This window comes from Anopheles ziemanni, chromosome 2 (assembly GCF_943734765.1).
Source record: "Anopheles ziemanni chromosome 2, idAnoZiCoDA_A2_x.2, whole genome shotgun sequence".
In the NCBI taxonomy this organism is placed as follows: Eukaryota; Metazoa; Arthropoda; class Insecta; order Diptera; family Culicidae; genus Anopheles; species Anopheles ziemanni.
Window position 1 is genome coordinate 85,895,264 of NC_080705.1, and position 17,224 is coordinate 85,912,487.

The 17,224-nt window shown below is 45.4% G+C and overlaps 1 protein-coding gene across 1 annotated transcript in view; it reads left to right on the forward strand.

Annotated features, from left to right (window-relative positions):
- LOC131281332 (uncharacterized) overlaps window positions 1-14,456 on the forward strand; it is a 30,103-nt gene extending 15,647 nt beyond the window's left edge. The window contains exons 4-9 of the mRNA XM_058310658.1: window positions 4,444-4,655; window positions 5,381-5,627; window positions 8,091-8,256; window positions 8,320-8,556; window positions 8,621-10,252; window positions 14,348-14,456. Coding sequence (XP_058166641.1) covers window positions 4,444-4,655; window positions 5,381-5,627; window positions 8,091-8,256; window positions 8,320-8,556; window positions 8,621-10,252; window positions 14,348-14,456 — 2,603 coding nt within the window. The remainder of the gene's footprint in view (window positions 1-4,443; window positions 4,656-5,380; window positions 5,628-8,090; window positions 8,257-8,319; window positions 8,557-8,620; window positions 10,253-14,347) is intronic.
- The last annotated feature ends 2,768 nt before the right edge of the window (window positions 14,457-17,224 follow it).

A 17,224-nucleotide genomic window follows, 5' to 3' on the forward strand; every position in this document is an offset into this window, starting at 1 on the left:
ATACTTGTAAAGCATAAAATAATTTAGAAAAACGAGCAATAACATTAAATCATATTGTAACAACTAATTATTCTTCGGTTGTTAGGATGTCGTAGCCGGAGTTTAGTAAGAATCATGAAAAAAAAATTATCGGATTTTTATTGGAATATTTAGTGTTTACTCGATTTCACTTTTCGATAAAAAAAATCTTTTAAAAAAAAACGTGTCTTATCTTTTTATCCATTGGTATGATCATAGTGACGTCACCGAGAGATTGTGTTAAAAAGTACGCCCTTTTTCCCGAAAAGGCTTCGACTAAACCCGTCCCGACCAGGGTGTCCCTTCTAATGGGTTAATGGATCCACTTTTGCATATAAACCTTCACGTAAAATTTCAACCCATAAGGGATGCTCGTAAAAACATGTTTTTCAAACAATCCCACACTCGGATAAATCAAGGGAATCCCTTTATTATTATTTAACGAACAGAGCATGAAAGTTTGAGGTGGATGATTTTATGAGGGGCTTGCATAAACATATTCATTTTATATATTAAAAAAGGAATGTTAACGCCACGACTAAGGACAACTCAATACGAGAGATAAAAGGAAGAGGAAAAGTAATGCAACATTTGCTAGTTCGAAAAACAAGATTGCAAACATTTCCCCGCTTTCCTGCACGAATGCTTGTCTTTCCATTCCGCCTAACGAGAAAAGCCTACAAAAGAACGATAGCGATGCAAGCTCGATTTCTGTTTTCAATTTTCCTACAAACGCATACACACAACTCTCCCACTCGGAAGCTTACATTTAAATGATTATTGCTTATTGCCGGCAAAAGTTCACAATCACTTCATTCGGCTGAATGGCGAATGGCGCCGTAAAGGGTATTACCTCTTCCGCTCGGTGCACGCATGCCACATTAGAGCTTATTGGAAAATTCTGGCCCACAGGTGAACGAAAGGGGGGTACAAAGTCCATCCATTCCAAACATTCCGAAACTGTGTTCATAGCGTCATGATACTTTCAATCTCGACCCTTGACGTTTTTTTTCTGTTCTTTTTCTGCACAACACAAACCAACCGTAACAAAAAACTCTTCAATACGTAAATATGTTCCCGCATCCGGGTGAAACTGTCGCAACTTGGAGGTGGGACGTAGGCAAACGAGGGACAAAACAGGCTAGACCAACCACACCGCAGCCTAACGAACTTTCCCACCACCACGACTCGTTGAAGAAGGGGGAAGGAATTCGGTGGTGGAATGCAGGTGGAACACAAACTGCCTGTACCTTTTCAAATATAATAAAAATAATAATAACTTGTCGGGACGTAAAGGATCCCAATCTTCGCCGGGCGACCCGTATTTTCTCACCCGTCCCTTTGGCTGGGAACGATTTTCCGACGTCCACCCGATTCTACGCCGAAAAGCTAGAACTTGAATGGGGCTACTTGTGTTTGTGAACGGGAAAGTTTTGCGTTTTGCGACGGGAAAAAACCCATACGACGGGACGGGTTGTTTTTCGGGCCAGAGTTTGCGACACTCTACCTTCCCCGCGTTCGATGGAGAAAGCAATGTACGCCCCCTTCCCCCCCAATGGCCCTTTTTCCCGCATTGGAAGACATAAAGAAAAATCACAGCTAACTTATCAACATTTGTATGCTAATAAACTGTTTACCGGGGGCCTGCCTTCGCGTTGGGTGGGAAAATTTTCGTGAATCGACGGGCGACGGGAAACTCGGCCCATTTGTGTCGAGTGGCCCGGAAGAGCGCAGCTATAAACGCATGGATTGGGGCACCGGATGTTGCCAGCCCGGTGGAAAAACTTGAGCCCTTTACCCCGAATGCTGTCGCTCGTGTCTGCCCTGGCTCTCTCGGTTGAACCGAAGCTGTGCGGTGTTGACGTGCTGGCGACAGATTTGGGCTTCCCATTTCCGTAGGCCGTGTCAACTGTAACCACAGCTACACGCTAGAGCCCGGAAGCCAAACCAAGCGGAGCGGATAGTTGTTGTTGTTGACCGCTCAGCCGAGCCTTTCAGCAAGATGATTTCCAGCAACGACAAAGGAAACTCCATCGAGAATGCCATCAACACCATGATTTGGGTCAACGCTGGATGCCGTGTATTGCCGTGTCGTATGCAAATGACCTCGCATCATTCGCAGAGAAGCGGTGGAAAAACGGAAACCGTTTTGCATCTCGGAAGCCGCCGTCCTCCCCCACCCGAACAAACATTACTCTTTCATGACCGGGCTACCCGGAGATAAAAGCGAGCAAACTCTCATCTCGTTTGGAACAAAACGTCTCGAACGCTTTGAAACCGAACCGCACAGCGTGGACGGTACTCAGTGTGTCTTTTCCCCCACAGCTTCCTTCATCGGAGCGGACGGATCCGCCGGCCGGAACGATGACCGGAACGGGAACGGAAAGTAGCTTAAACTTTTTGCTGTCAAGGCGATCGATCGACCTAAATCAGGATTATACGATGCTGGGAGCATGATTAAATGCGTCAAACGACGGATGCTTCCATCAGATCGAATCGTTTTACATCCATAATACACTTGTAATCGGAACGTGCCACACGTTGCTGATGTTGAACAAAAAAGGAATTCAATGATGAAAGAAAACTGTGGCTAAGATGAGAAACTTCTTTTTGATCTATCGTATTTCAGACCAATCCTTTGCTAAACAAATGTTTTGATTTGAAGTTTTAAAATAAACATCAAGAGAACTGATGATTGATTATCTTTCATTTCAAACTATAACGTTTATTACTCAATCAAATATTAAGTTTTAGAATAATCTAAACATCTTTCCATCGGTAGAACAGGACTTAAAAATGGATATTTAAAGCGTAGCCTTTTATTATTTTGATAAAATGTTCACTTTATAACTTTTCGATAGTGGCATCTTAATAATTGACATAAAATCAAATAGAAAATATTAAAAGGTAATTTTTCCATGTTTGATTTTCTAGTATTAGGGCGTACCTTTCACTACCTAATTGGTTCCTATATTTTTTTAATGTCTATGCGTTTTCTCATTTCATTTTACAACAGTTCAGTGCCATCATTGTGTTTTGGTATTTTTAATCATCACAACAAATTTAATGTTTTCAAAAAGCATTCGAGTAGTTTGTTCTAAACAATAAATTCGTTTAGAAAGGCGATAAATACCAGAGTAGGCTTCATAATAGATAAATTAATTCTTTTTCTTTTCGTTTAGAAGTCGCAGTTGGAGTTAGTTTATAATATATTTGAATGGTTTTTAAAATTTATTATTGGATCGTTTTTTTTGTAGAACTGCTTACTTATTTTTTTCGGTTTTTGACAAACAGTTTGTTTTTTAAACAATATTCTATGCTTGTTTTACATATGTACCTCTAAAATTAATTTGCTTTTTAAAAAACAATTTTTCGTTGCTAAGACTTTTTATGTAAAAATTTAAAATAAATAAAATAATATAAACAATCTTTTTTGTGTGTTGAAACTACAATTGTGCACTACCATTTCTTCTACACTTATTCAACGACGCATTGCTCTCCACCTCCGCCCGTAGCCACAATATTATGCAATACGAAAGCCAATCAAAGTGCCATTTCCCCGCGCGAGGAAAAGCTCGCCGACAAAGGAAAAATGTTTCCCATGTGAATATAAACAAGCGAACAAAGTCGAACATGAATCAAGCAGCTGACAAGATCGTTTAGAAAACGATTACGATACACAATCGGCTCAAATCGATAGCATATTCTTTCTTGCGTCGTGCACCCCGCAGCCCGTCACACTACATATCCCCGCCTCTGCCATTCACCGAATGGCCATTCGCACGACCATTCATACCCCGCGTTGTCTCGATGCTTGATTTAATACCGCCCCCGCCTCTAGAAGCAAAACACTTCTGCGACGACAGGAAGAAAGCGACACGGCTCCCGTGGCACACGTTCAATTTTATTGCATCCAATCTGTCCGTCCAGCATCCGGGAAAGCATCGTTCGCGGAAGGGAAAGCTCGCGCGGTTTTGGCAGATAAAGAAGCGTGCGAACCGCTCCGAAGACGGAAGGCATGTTTGCGGTCTTCGGTCTTCGTCAATTTCTCACGTCGGGGACGAGTGGTTTTATTGCTTTTCCACTTCCGCCCACCCACACCCACAGCACACGCTAGGAACCCACGTTGGGAAAATGCTACCAAGTAGCGGGTGTTTTATTGCTCCATAAAAAGACAGAACAAAAAGCGGGGAAAAAACACCCATTTGTCAGCTGAAAGCTAAAGGTGGTTACTAAATTGAATAAACATTGCCTCAACTCTTCCGGTGTGCGTGTGTCCTTTCCTCCCATAGATACACCCTTTTTGCTTCCCTTTGTTTGTTTTTTTTTTTTGAATTCCCAACTCATCTCCGTTATCTGCGACCAAACAGAAGCACAGCCCAAACCAATTGCTAACCGTTTCCATTCTCCATCCAAACGCGCCAGGTGGATGTTCCTACACGCCCGAGTACTACATCAACATCCGCACGGGGACGCACTACTTCCCGAAGGGCACGACGCTGCCGGGAGCGCTGCACGGCCGGGCCGTCGATCGCACCGGGACGGGACCGGCGGCGAACCACGGCGACGCCAAATTCAAATGTGCACTTAATCGGATCGAGGAAAAACATGTGGAGTTCTGTGTCGACGCGGACAAGGTAAGAAAAATGCGGAAGGAAAAGGAAGAAAAGAGTCCCTCCCGGAGGGGGTGTGAAGAAGGAAGAGACGCCGTGAGTTCGTGTTAAGCTTTCGAAACCTCCCCCAAAACTCGGAACACGGATGTCCCAATGTCGGATTGTCCTCCCACTTGGTATTCCGTTTGCGTTTTGGGTGCAGCTTTAAAAAAATTCACTAGACAACCTCCCCCTCCATCGTGTCTCTCTTCCCGCCGACGGGGTCTTCCGGCAGCTGTGGTTCATCTAAAAGAATTCAACGATCCCTTTCCCACCACCGGTCCCGCCAATCGGAGACTTATCCTTTCATATTTTTATTCCATTGCATCCGACATCGGAATAAAGCGGACGTACGGATGCAGTCCGTAGCAGCCAGTTTAAAATGATTCCCCAAGCCGATCCCCAAGGGGGCATCGAACGCACGTGAATAGCTGCCGTGCACATTGGCACGTTTCCCACTGAACCCCTCGCCAAACCCGGGTTTCCCAGCTCAACCCTTGGCAACCGATTACGTTCGTTTCTTTTCAAACCATTTCCCGCGGGTGGGGGTTTCGCATAAACAGATGGCCAATTTACAGACCTTCGGGTGTGGGAGGGGGGTGGAGGAGGAGATGGATGACGTTTCCTTTCCCTTCTACCGGCTGCAGTCCGATGCGTTGATTGGTTCGCTTTATTTTTCTCTTTACCATTTCCTGTCACATCCTTTTCAGCACGTGTCTGCCCCACGAACGAACAATGGGATCCCGTCGGTGGCTTCAGCTTCCAGTGCAACGCCGGCGGCGGCGACGACGACGACCCACCTGTCAAGCTTTAAGCCGGCGGCCGGAGCGGGCGCGTTATCGCAACCCCAGCAGCCATCGTCAACGGCGGTCGCAACCTCCCAGCCGCCAAATGCAGTCGCGATGAGTCCCGTTATGCAGAAGAATCTCGGCATGCAGCACTACCGGAGCATTGAGTGTGAGTGTGTGTGTGTGTGTGTACGACGGAACCGTATTATTGCATTCTATTTCCTGCCCATTGTGTGTATCGGGAAACTTCTAATCAAAGTAGGCCAAGCAGCCGACTCGGTTTTCCGGAGTCTCCATTTCGATTGTGTTTCTGCTGCTGCTATGCGCTTGAAATAAATTTACTTTTCCCGGAGGTGGGGGTGGAGGACGCACGTGCATCGAAGATTGCACTCGAAAGGCTTAAGAAAGTTATGAAGAAAGACACTTGGCCTCGTTACGCCACCAATCAACCACCTCTGCATCGCCAGGAATGAACTTTATTGCCAACGAAGCGGCAAACGGAATATCCTGCACTTTTCACCGATAATAATACCCCGAGAAAAACTATGTCCATCCTGCCACTTGGTTTTTGTTACATCCCCATCCCCAGACCAGATGGCGCCATAAAACTTTTACTAGCGCGCCATTCATCGCGCAACGGGCCAAACTGCATTCTGGTGACATTGCACGCGAATAGGGTTCGCCTTTTTCGCATGAATAAATGATGCATTCATGAGAGCGCAGTTCGAGCATCAAATTTAATTGTACCATTCCTGTGCGCCCCTCCCCGGAAAACGCCCAGTTTCATTCAAATGAAACACTTTTGAATAACATTTCCATGTTTAAACATTTTCTTGCTGTCTTATGTAAGTAATAGTTGGTGGAGCGTTCTTAACAATAGAACTACCGCAATTTTTACGGTTGAAACTTTACCACGATTTATGTTCAATATTGAAAAGAAAATTTTATCTTTGAACACATAAAAATTATCATTCCATTGGATACGTGAGAGTCATGCATTAACATTTCGTAGAATTGTTTTACCTTAAGAAATAAATGGAATTGAAAAAGAACTGGACCAGTCAAAATGACTAATGCGGTAGTTCTAGTGTTAATAACACCAATTTTGTTTAGATTATTCAAGTTGAAAAAAACACCACTATGTTGATATTATGGTACACATCCTCGGTACAGTTTAGAGAAACCAATCAGTGAAGAATACATTCAGATAATTGTTTGAATTATTCATCGAACTATAGTTGCATCAGTATTATTGGTCATTTTGAATTGAAAAAAAAAAGTCCTCAAGCTTCCTAGGAAATGTAAATGGAACATTTCAGGAAAATAAGAAAATAGTGTAAATACGGTGAATGTTTATTGTAGACTGTGGAAAATAGGGTTCATTTTTAGTTGATTTTGCGTACAGTATGAATTTTAAATGGCAAGACATTATCGAAAACTATCGTCATTACGATTCACTACAAAGATGTGATAAGACAGATAAAATTCAAGATTCATTCCATGATAAACCTCCTAGTTGAGGAATAGTGAGTAAACATTTATAGTGAAAACCATAGTGATGGGAACAAAAGCCCTATTTGGGGGTTTGGATCATGATGATTTCAATATTTTACTAAATATTTTACGAATTGAAAAACCTTAAACGACTGTTCAATCACCATAGGAATTCGAAACACTAAGGCCTGACCACTAATGACTTACTCGCAGAGGCGGATCATAGGGTAAGCAAACTAAGCAGCAGATTTGGGCCCAGGCTGTTAGGGCCCCGTACTTTTTTTCAAATTTTAATGCAAGAGTTATTTTGCCAAAAACTTGCTTGTCTTATCAAATACTTGACGAGTTTGTGTATTACTTCCGAATGAAAGTAAATAAAGAACTTGGTAATGTGAAAGCGATGCAGCTGAACTATCTGAATCGAGCTGTGATGAAGAAAAAGTTGTCAGAAGTCGTCTTCTGGCGTTTTTATTTGGGATAAAATAAAAAGATTGATGCAATAGCGTTTATTCAGTTTAAAAAAAATGTATTTAAAAAAGAGGAAAATTCTCAGCATAGCTTGGGAATAATGAATATATATGCATTAGCAAAGGTACTGCCCTACACTTTTCAAAACATAGAAATAATTTATTTGTATTAACTATTGCTTTTCCAAACATTTCACAAAAAGGGACTTTTTCAGTTTTAAAACTACTGAAAAGTTATTTGATTTAAAAGTGAAACAAAATAATTTCTTGCCAATTTTCTGTATACCAAATGATACTCTCTTGGAAAGTTATTAAGGATTTGCTTGCTTGAAATAACATGCAACATAATAAGTTTTTGGGCCCTCTGCTTTCTCATTTACATGTTGAGATTGGGGTCCTTATGTCTGTAGAAAATGGAAGAAACAAAATTGAAGAAAACAAAGCAGATAAAGTAATATGAGTTATATGCCCTATGAATAAACACTGTCCAGATTGCAAACTCTGCTATCAAACCTTCCATCTCATTAAAAAGAATCTATAACTCCCTTACCAAGTACGCACATCGTCCCAAAAACACACTATCGAAATACGTATCGATCAATCCTTCCCCGAATTTTCCCGCTTCAACAATGAAACACCATTTGAAAAATGTTTTTCTTAACCACATTCAGCACCATCGCCTCGGCAGAGATGTCGCATTCGTACGAACCCGTGGTTAACAACGGCCGACGGAGTCCTCGCTAGCAATTGCCTAAAGCGCACGGAGCAAGATTCGGGATCGACCTCGTCCGGCATCAAATCGAGCAGCGGAACGGACGACAATAAGAACGACAACACGTAAGCTAGACGGCATTGTTGGTGGCGCATGTGTTTCATCGTTGTACGTTTAATTTGTGATAGGAAACCCAACGCTCTCTCCGACACGGACTCGAGCTCGTCGACGGAGAAGATCGTTAATAAGAAAATACTCACCCCAAGGAGTCTGAAGAAAGCGTGTGACATTGCGCGACTGGACAGCAAGTCAGCTCCGGTGACGATCGGTTCGAACCAGGACAGCGATGAGGACGCGACGCTCAACGAGATGATGGGCAAGTTCGACGAAAGCTACCACTACGAGAAGGAGACCGATATTCTAAGGTGCGTATAGTGAGCGAGTCCCTTTAACTCTAACTGATGATCGCTTTTCGCGTCTGCTTTGCAGCTGCAGTGATTCCGATCCGACCGATTGCCCAACGGACATCGACACGGGCCAAGATGCGGGCGACGAGTGCGATACGGACGATCTGCTCGATCTGGACTTCATCGATACCGGTTCGGTGCAGGAGGTACCGGACAAGGAGATCTACCGGCACACGGCCAGCTGCTCGATCCACCAGTTCCCGGAGCGGATACCTTCGTGCAAGCAGCGTTCGATGCGCACCAAGCGAAGTAACGAAAACGGTGGAGGATCAAGGCGTCGGAAGAAGCTGGTCCGTACGCGAAAGAAACCGGCGGATGTTTCGACAATGGGAGCGGGATCAGGAGCGGACTCGTCGACGGTTGCTGGCGGTCGGGGTTGCCGAAGTCTGGGCGGAACACCCGTCTCCTTGCGGCGCAATCAACCGGACTCCGATCAGCGCACGCCGGCCAAAGGCTCGCCACTCACGAACCGCTGCAACTCGCTCACCTTCACCGAGGTCCACACGCTGCACAGTCGCATTCTGGCGATTTCCGAAAGCGAGAAGGCACTGCTGAAGGCGGACCTCGAAGCGGACGTGAAGTACAAGCAGTTGATCCACGAGGCCGAATCGATCCTTTTCTCGATGAAAAGCAACAGCTCGATATGCATCAAGGAGCTGACGGGTGGACCGCCACCGCTGCCACCCCGAGAGCCCCAGCCCCAACCACCACCACTTCCTCCTCCCTCGAAGGACGCGACCACCATCGCGAGTCCGCGGCGTGTCTGCAATCCTCCCGCGAACAAACGCGTCGAGATGCTGCGCAACTGCGAGGCCGACCTGAGGCGCGAGCTGGCGAAAACGTGCTCACAAAAGTGTCCCGAGCTGGCCGACCTGAACCCGGCCGAGGGCGTCATCGTGAACAAGCGGTTGGAGGTGCTGCGCTACGAGACCTCCTGCTCCCTGTCGGCTCCCAACAGTCCGAAGAACACGCGAGTCCTACTCCCACGGAAGACACACGTGTCCAACTTCATGTCCCACCACCAGTCCCGGCCCGGACGTGATCCCTCGGCGCCGGAATCCGCCGCTGCCGACCTCAAGCAAAGTGCCAACCGTGCGTCCCCTCCACCGCCACCGCCCCGACTGGTTTCCAAGTCGCCGACCATCATGCGGCGACGGTTCCGAAGCCAAAGCCCTCATCTCAACATCGAGTCCGACTCCGACTCCGACGACGTGAGTCGCAATCTGGACTGCAAGAGCAACGGCAAGCAGCATCGCAGCGGCGGTGGTGGTGGAAGCGGAAATAAGGAAAACCTTGCCAAACACGCACAAGCGTCGTCGATGCGCACACAACAAACTCCACCACCGCCTCCGCCACGCCGGGAAGTGGCTGGCAAGCAGATGAACAACTTCCGGCACACCATTCACGGCCCGTCGGCGCCAACCGTCAACGGGGAGGATGCAATCAATGGGCACGAAGGAGGACCGCCCCAGCATCTACCGTTGGCGTTGAACGGTCACGGAGGAATGCACAAATCACCGCTGATATCGTTCCGTTCGGTGGACATCGGATCGCCAGTCACCGACGACAGCTACTGTCCGCAAAGTGAACCCCTCAAGCGGAAGATCTACACGTGCAGCTCCGCGTTCGAGAAAATTCAACGCAGTCTCGATCAGGATCCAGGTAAATAAAAAATCACAAATTAATAGACAATCATTGAAACACAAATATAGAATGTAATAACCATTTTCATTTTAGAACATTCTAAAAGGGCATTACTCGAACGTATCTCCCTATTGCGACGCGAGCGTCAATCGAAGTCACCGCCGCGTGAACGGGAAGCATCGTCGCCAGCCAAGACACGTAAGTCGAGACTTCTTCTTCTTCTTTTCTGGCCCGCTCGCAGTTGAGCACGTCGTGCTGACATGGCCTGGTCACCAATCGCTTTCCAGGTCGCTCTTTTCCGAACCAGCTTCTCGGGAAAGCTGTACTGCCGCATGGTCTTCCATAGCTCCTTCCTGTCTATGGTATCGTAGGCCGCCTTGAAGTCGATGAAGAGGTGGTGCGTCGGGATTTGGTGCTCCCGGCACTTCTGGAAGATCAGCCGTAGAGTGAAGATCTGGTCGGTGGTGGATTTGCCTCCAACAAACCCAGCTTGGTAGCTTCCGACGAAATCTGTAGCAAGGGGCGCGAGTCTGCAGAAGAGTATCTGGGATAGGATTTTGTAGGCGGCATTGAGGACTGTGATGGCTCGAAAGTTGGCACAGTCCATTCTGTCACCCTTCTTGTACACTGGGTGGATGACACCCAGCTTCCAGTCCTCCGGTATCCTTTCCTGCTCCCAGATTTTCACAATTAGCTGGTGCATACTGACGGCAAGCTCTACCGAACCCATCTTGAATAGTTCTGCCACCAGCCCATCGCTGCCAGCTGCTTTGTTCTGTTTCAGCTGCTTGATGGCACTAGTGACTTCGTCCAATGATGGTGGGAGCACCTCGTCATCTACCTCCTGGCTAATGTGCTGCTCAATTCTGCCTGCGCCGCTGCTGGACTCCCCCAATTCCGCTCCGTTCAGGTGTCCGTTGAAGTAGCACTTCCACCTTTCGATCACCTCTCGCTCGTCCGTAAGAATGTTGCCCTCCTCGTCACGACACATTGCGACGTTTGGCGTGTAGCCGCCTCGTGTCTTCTTCAACATCCTGTAGAACTGGCGAGTTTCCCCCGACTGAGTTAGCTGCTGCAACAGTTGTTCATCCGACTCCTCGAAGCGGCGCTTCTTGCTCTCGAAGAGCCGGGTTTGCTGTGTCCTCAGTCGTTTGTAGTGTTCCACGTTCTGACGGGTTTCGCGCTGCAGCATTCGGGCGCGCGCTGCGTTCTTCTCGGACAGTGCCCGCCTGCACTCGTCATCGAACCACTCTTTCCTCTGGTTACGTGGCTTATGGCCCAGTGTCTGCTCGGCTGTGCTGCTGATGACTCGCTCCACCATACGCCAGTGGTCATCGAGGGACATCGTGGCGGTCGCGTTGTTGTCCGGTAGCGCTTCCCCAAGCGCTGACGCGTAGCCCTCGGCAACAGCAGGTGTTAGGCCGGTGACGCAGTGTGTTGACAGCGCAGAGCTTCTGCCGTAGCTTCACCATAACCAGGAAGTGGTCCGAGTCGACGTTTGCGCCCCTGTACGTACGTACGTCGATGATGTCCGAGAAGTGCCTTCCGTCTATGAGAACGTGGTCTATTTGGGAATATGTCTGCTGTGGTGATGTTTGTGCTGGAAGAAGGTGCTACGAATGTTCATGTGCCTCGAGGATGCGAAGTTTATGAGCCGGAGGCCGTTGTCGTTGGTTAGCTGGTGGACACTAAAGCTACCAATCGTAGGTTTATAGGCCTCCCCTCCGCTGACCTGAGCGTTTAGGTCTCCGATGACGATTCACATCATGTTGTGGGCAGCGGTCGTACTCCCTCTCGAGCTGCGTATAGAAGGCGTCCTTGTCGTCATCGCTGCTCCCAAGGTGCGGGCTGTGCACATCAATAATGCTCAGGTTGAAGAAACGTCCACGTATCCCCAACCTGCACATCCTGTCGTTGATCGGCCACCATCCGATCACACGCTTCCTCATAGCACCCATAACAAGGAACGCCGTACCGAGCTCGTGCTTGTCTCCACCACTCTGGTAGATCATGCAATCGCTACGGTAGGGGCACTCCGAGACTCCTTTCTGGTACTCCCGGGTGAGGTAAGAGACCTGCAGTTCCATGTACCGAGTTTCCAATCGTAGTCCTTTTTTCGTCGCGTAGGTCGGGCATGATTGGTCCAAATCGGGGTTTCTTTTTGATGACTGTTCGTTGCAAATGTACAGGGGGTGGCTTGCAAGGCCTTTCCCCCCGCCTCCTATCTCGTCGGTGGCACAACGCATCCTAGCTGTTTCACGTCCCGTAGGATGCCAGGACAGGGTGTACAGCCGCCCCTAACATGGGGGACAGACGCTGGTTCGAGCCGCTCCTAACATGGAGAACAGACGCTCGGGGATGAACTACTACCAGGTAGCAGTCCATTCCACCTCTCAATTCAGCCTTGCCGCCTATCCGCCCAAGGGGGTGGGTTTCCCCGTGTACCCAAGCTTGGATATTTAGACGACAAGTTACCGTTCTGTACGTCGCGGACGTATTGAGTAGGAGTTGAGGAAGAGAGCCTGTGGTAGCCTTCAGGAGGCGCAGCAATACAGCATCTAAATAAGATATCCATAAAAGTAAACGTCGATGGGCTTCCAATCTACAAGAGCTCAAAGGACGAGTTATGGCCAATACTTTTCAATATAGAAGAAGCTTCAAGTATACAACCAATGGTAATAGGAATCTATTGCGGAAAAAGTAAGCCCAGTAATGTCGGCTTATTTCTGAACCCGTTCGTCGCTGAAATGGAGGATGTGCTGAAACATGGTGTGGTGATCAATGGCCACACTTTTGCAGTCTCCATTCGTGACTTTATATGTGATTCCCCAGCCAGAGCTTTTATCAAAGATATAAATCTAATTAAATAAATGTAATCATTTTGAGCGTTAAGATAATATTGTAAGTAATTGTTTTACTACTGCTAATTTCAACAACCATTTTGGTTGCCAAAAGTGCATTACAGTGGGGGATGAAGAAATGTTTGGTAGGATGGCGTGATGGAAAGTTCGGTAGCTTCAGGACAAAATGGGCTTTGAATGATGTGACTGAAATCTCAAATCTTCTGATGATATTAGAGATGCCATTAGAATTACATAGGCCAGTTCGTGGGCTGGATTTCGTATCACGTTATGAGTATGCACATTTTCTCGATTTGGCAAATTCGCTTCTTTTGCACTTCGTTGACTGTTACGGACATACATATGGAAATGAGTTCATAGGAAGTAATGTTCACAATTTAAGTCATTTGGTAGACGACGTAAAACGCTTTGGCATATTGTGTAATTTTAAATTGTATCAGATTAAAAATTTAATTCGATCTGGATATAAACCGTTGGCACAAATAGCTTTTAGCGCATCAACGAAATCTATGAATGTGAAAAAAAAGTAATATCGTTAGCAATTCAACTGATATTAATATCGCCAAATATGCGTCTAGTTTGAGGATTATTGTTTGAAAAATGATAGCAAAAATAAGTGGTTCTTAACTAAAGAAAATGAAATAGTAGAAATGAAATATGGTTTCGAGTCCAATGATACTATTTCGATTCACGGAATACCAGTCAACGATCTGAGGTTATTTTTCGAAAAACCAATAAGATCCTCCTATTTAAACATTTATGTTTCATCTTTGACACAAAATTTGCAAAATGCTCGAAATTCGTCTTGATTTCATTTAAACATTTACAAATTTTAATTCCGCAAGCATTTTAGAACTGTTCAACGGACACATTAAACGGAGGCCTGTGATTGGTCGGCCCGAACCGGTCGAAATAACCGGTTCATAACCGGTGGTGGCCTCACTAGCGTCATCTGGTGAGCGCAGCCTCGTACTACTCCAATTCCCGGTTCGATCCGGTTCGATTTGAAACGAAACGGTTCTGTTGTTACAATCATGTTTTTCAATGTTTTAATACTTTTCCGATATTTTTCGTCAATATTTCTAATCTTGATCGAGTTTTAAATACCTATGGCTTACACTAATTCCATAATTATACCTTGTTGTTGCTTACACTTTTTCTTACACTTGATTTTACATTGCAGTTCCCTACAACGGGAGACCGTTGCCCGCGGATGGGCAGGATGTGAAGAAAAATGGCAACAGCGATGCCGACGCCAAGCAGCAGCTCATCATGGATACGCTGGCAGAAATAAAGCGCAGTCTCGAAGACCAAAGCGTTGAACTGAACGAGCTGAACGATTCTGACAACTGAGCACGGTCGGTCGTCTCCGTCGGGGCTTTCGAGTCGTTAATCGCGGTGTTGGTGGCCAAACTGATCGACTATAATCTGCCCCGCTAGCAAAAGCCAAACAAATACTGTTTTTTCCTCCGCCATTCGGCAGGGTAGCGTTTACAGGTATATTTCGTACATCCTCTCTTTATCCCTTATCGAAAATTCGAGCATCGTTTTTCGCTGGAGATACGTCTTCGTTAGTAAGTAGTGAAATTTTGGAAAATTATCATTCTAACCGAAACCCCAGTTGGCCAGTGATCGTAGCCGTAGCGACGGATCTCTAAATTTTCGTAATCCATCCATCCATCCATTAGTTTGTAGAAGTGTCAAGTGTAAGAAGAGGATCGGCGGACCCCCATTCCCCGTCGCATTCTCCAACTCTAGTCATTATCCTTAGGATAGTAACGTAGTCGAACCAACGTTTACCATTAGAAAACTACTTGTTTAGCCTATTCGACTAGATTGATATAATGATTTCCATCAAATCGAAATTCCACTAGTTTCTAGACATTTGCGGCAAAAAAAATAAACTTCGTCAATAAATTCGAAATACGAAAAAGTTACTGGTAGCAAAACTATTAAAACATCTATTTACGTTTATCAGTTAAGCAACACTGTGAGTAATTAAAACAAATAACATATGTAACTTTACTAACCATAGAGTAGTACATTTTCTTTTACTCTAGCAACGATCCGGTTCAAAATAAGAACCACGGCATAGTTCCTTAAGACAGTTATACTCGGTTCGATACGCTACACAAGTTATATTAGTTTGTAACATATACGTAGAACATCATTTGTGTCTCTCTGCGGGTATTTTACCCTCTACCATATATATATAATTCGTTAACTTTAACACTTAGTTTTGTGGATTTAGTTCTCAGTAGCAGGTTCTTGGGGGAGTTTTTCTGCGTTTTGTCAAATTTTATATCCATTTTCCACCCTTTTTCATGTTCTATAGTTTCAGCTTAGTTTCTAGTTGTCGAGATGATCTTTAGAGAAATTGAAAGCAAAACTATCACGAATGCATGAAGAGTGTCATTTTTGTTTCAAGTTTTCATTCCATTCCTTAGTTTTGAAGAAAGGTAACCAATGATTTCAATTACCTTTCCAATGTGTCTCAAGAGCTTAGTTCCGACATAAGACCCATTGACATACCGGGTGTGTTCATCGAAAAGCTTTGCTTCCCCCAACCGAATACCTTCTTTTGAAGCTAATAATCCCAAACAGGGCGTACATTGTGATATTTTTAGTTCAGTTGAAGTGGCCCCAAAGCTCAGCAGAGTAATTTTTTTGTTCACAATCGCCCAACCGATAGCAAAATCTTTCTCAAGACAGTGCAGTGATGCTATCAGTGCTACAGGCAATTCGAAAGGACCAAAAGCAAACCGAGCTTCACCGTTAACGACTCTGTGCTGTCGTTTGCAAAAACAAAAAAAAACAAAAACCGGAAATGCCTTCCCAGGGAACCAAACGTGAGAACTAGATTCACAAAACCATTTATTCGTATACAACCAGAGACGGCGCAGGAACATGCAAACCACATGTATTAAAAGCGATATATTTTGCAACATAATCGGCACGGCCAGCGGAGCGGGGAGAGATGTGTGTATCCGTTGCAGAATTAAACGACAAAATAACTAACACAAAAAAAAACAAAAACAAAATGGACAACCAGGGCAAAACGCAAAAATGCGCAATTTCTTTGTATTTTTACTAATTATACCAGCAGTGACACAAGAGTACCATTGGAGTGCGATTGTGTTACATTTGGGTAGGGAGTGCGCCGGGAGGCAGAAGAAACTACAAAACTAATCGAAAACAGCAGTGCTTTTCTAGGACTTCCGCAGTAGAGATACAAAGCAACACTTACACGCACCCGGATCGTGGGGGAACGTTGGGAAACGGATGAAACTTTTCTACGCCTAAGATTGCGAAACCACAATAAATATAATTAGCATGTCCGAGGAGGGAAAAAAACATTGAACCAGTATCGTAAACGGGTTCCATTAATTGGCAAGATGGATAAATTAAAAAACGGAAAACCCCCAACCCCGACACGCGAATCCTTGTCGGTGAGGCGTGAAAGAAACCCCCAGGATTGTGTAATTAGGAGCGAAACCATACAAACTTACACTGTAACTATACTCATTGCATTGCATTCGTATACAAAATGACGAGTAATCGCTACACTAACAAAAACAAACCGAATAAATGCAACCAAACAAACATTGCTACCACAAACGTAGTGTTGGATAATAAAAACCCCAGAAATAATAAATATAAAAAGTGTGTTTTATTCCCTCTTCTTCCTAGAGCATCGGCTTAATGCAAAGGTGTATGCACCCGAAGGAATTCGCGATGGCTCACGAAATGCTCTTTAGATACCCCGTAGGTGGACAAGAAGCAGGTGCATTCTACCTGCAGGTCGCGATAGTACACGTAAAATCCATCTGCGTATCGTACTTCGAACCTAGAGTCGACGGTAGAATATTCATTTCGCACGATGGCTAAATGCGTGATCCTTAAGTGGAATGTTCGCCCGGCAACAGCATGCATTAAACCACTTTTCCTATCAAGTTCTATTCGCAAGCATTAAGCCAACTGAGTGCAAAATTTCAAGGTTGCGCAAAAAGGAGATCGAAGAACTTTTCAGAACGTTAAACAAACCAGCTTTACCGTAAAACCTCGGGTTTCCTCAAGCAAAAACAAAAAGGCAACATACCTATGCACAAAGAAAAAACAAG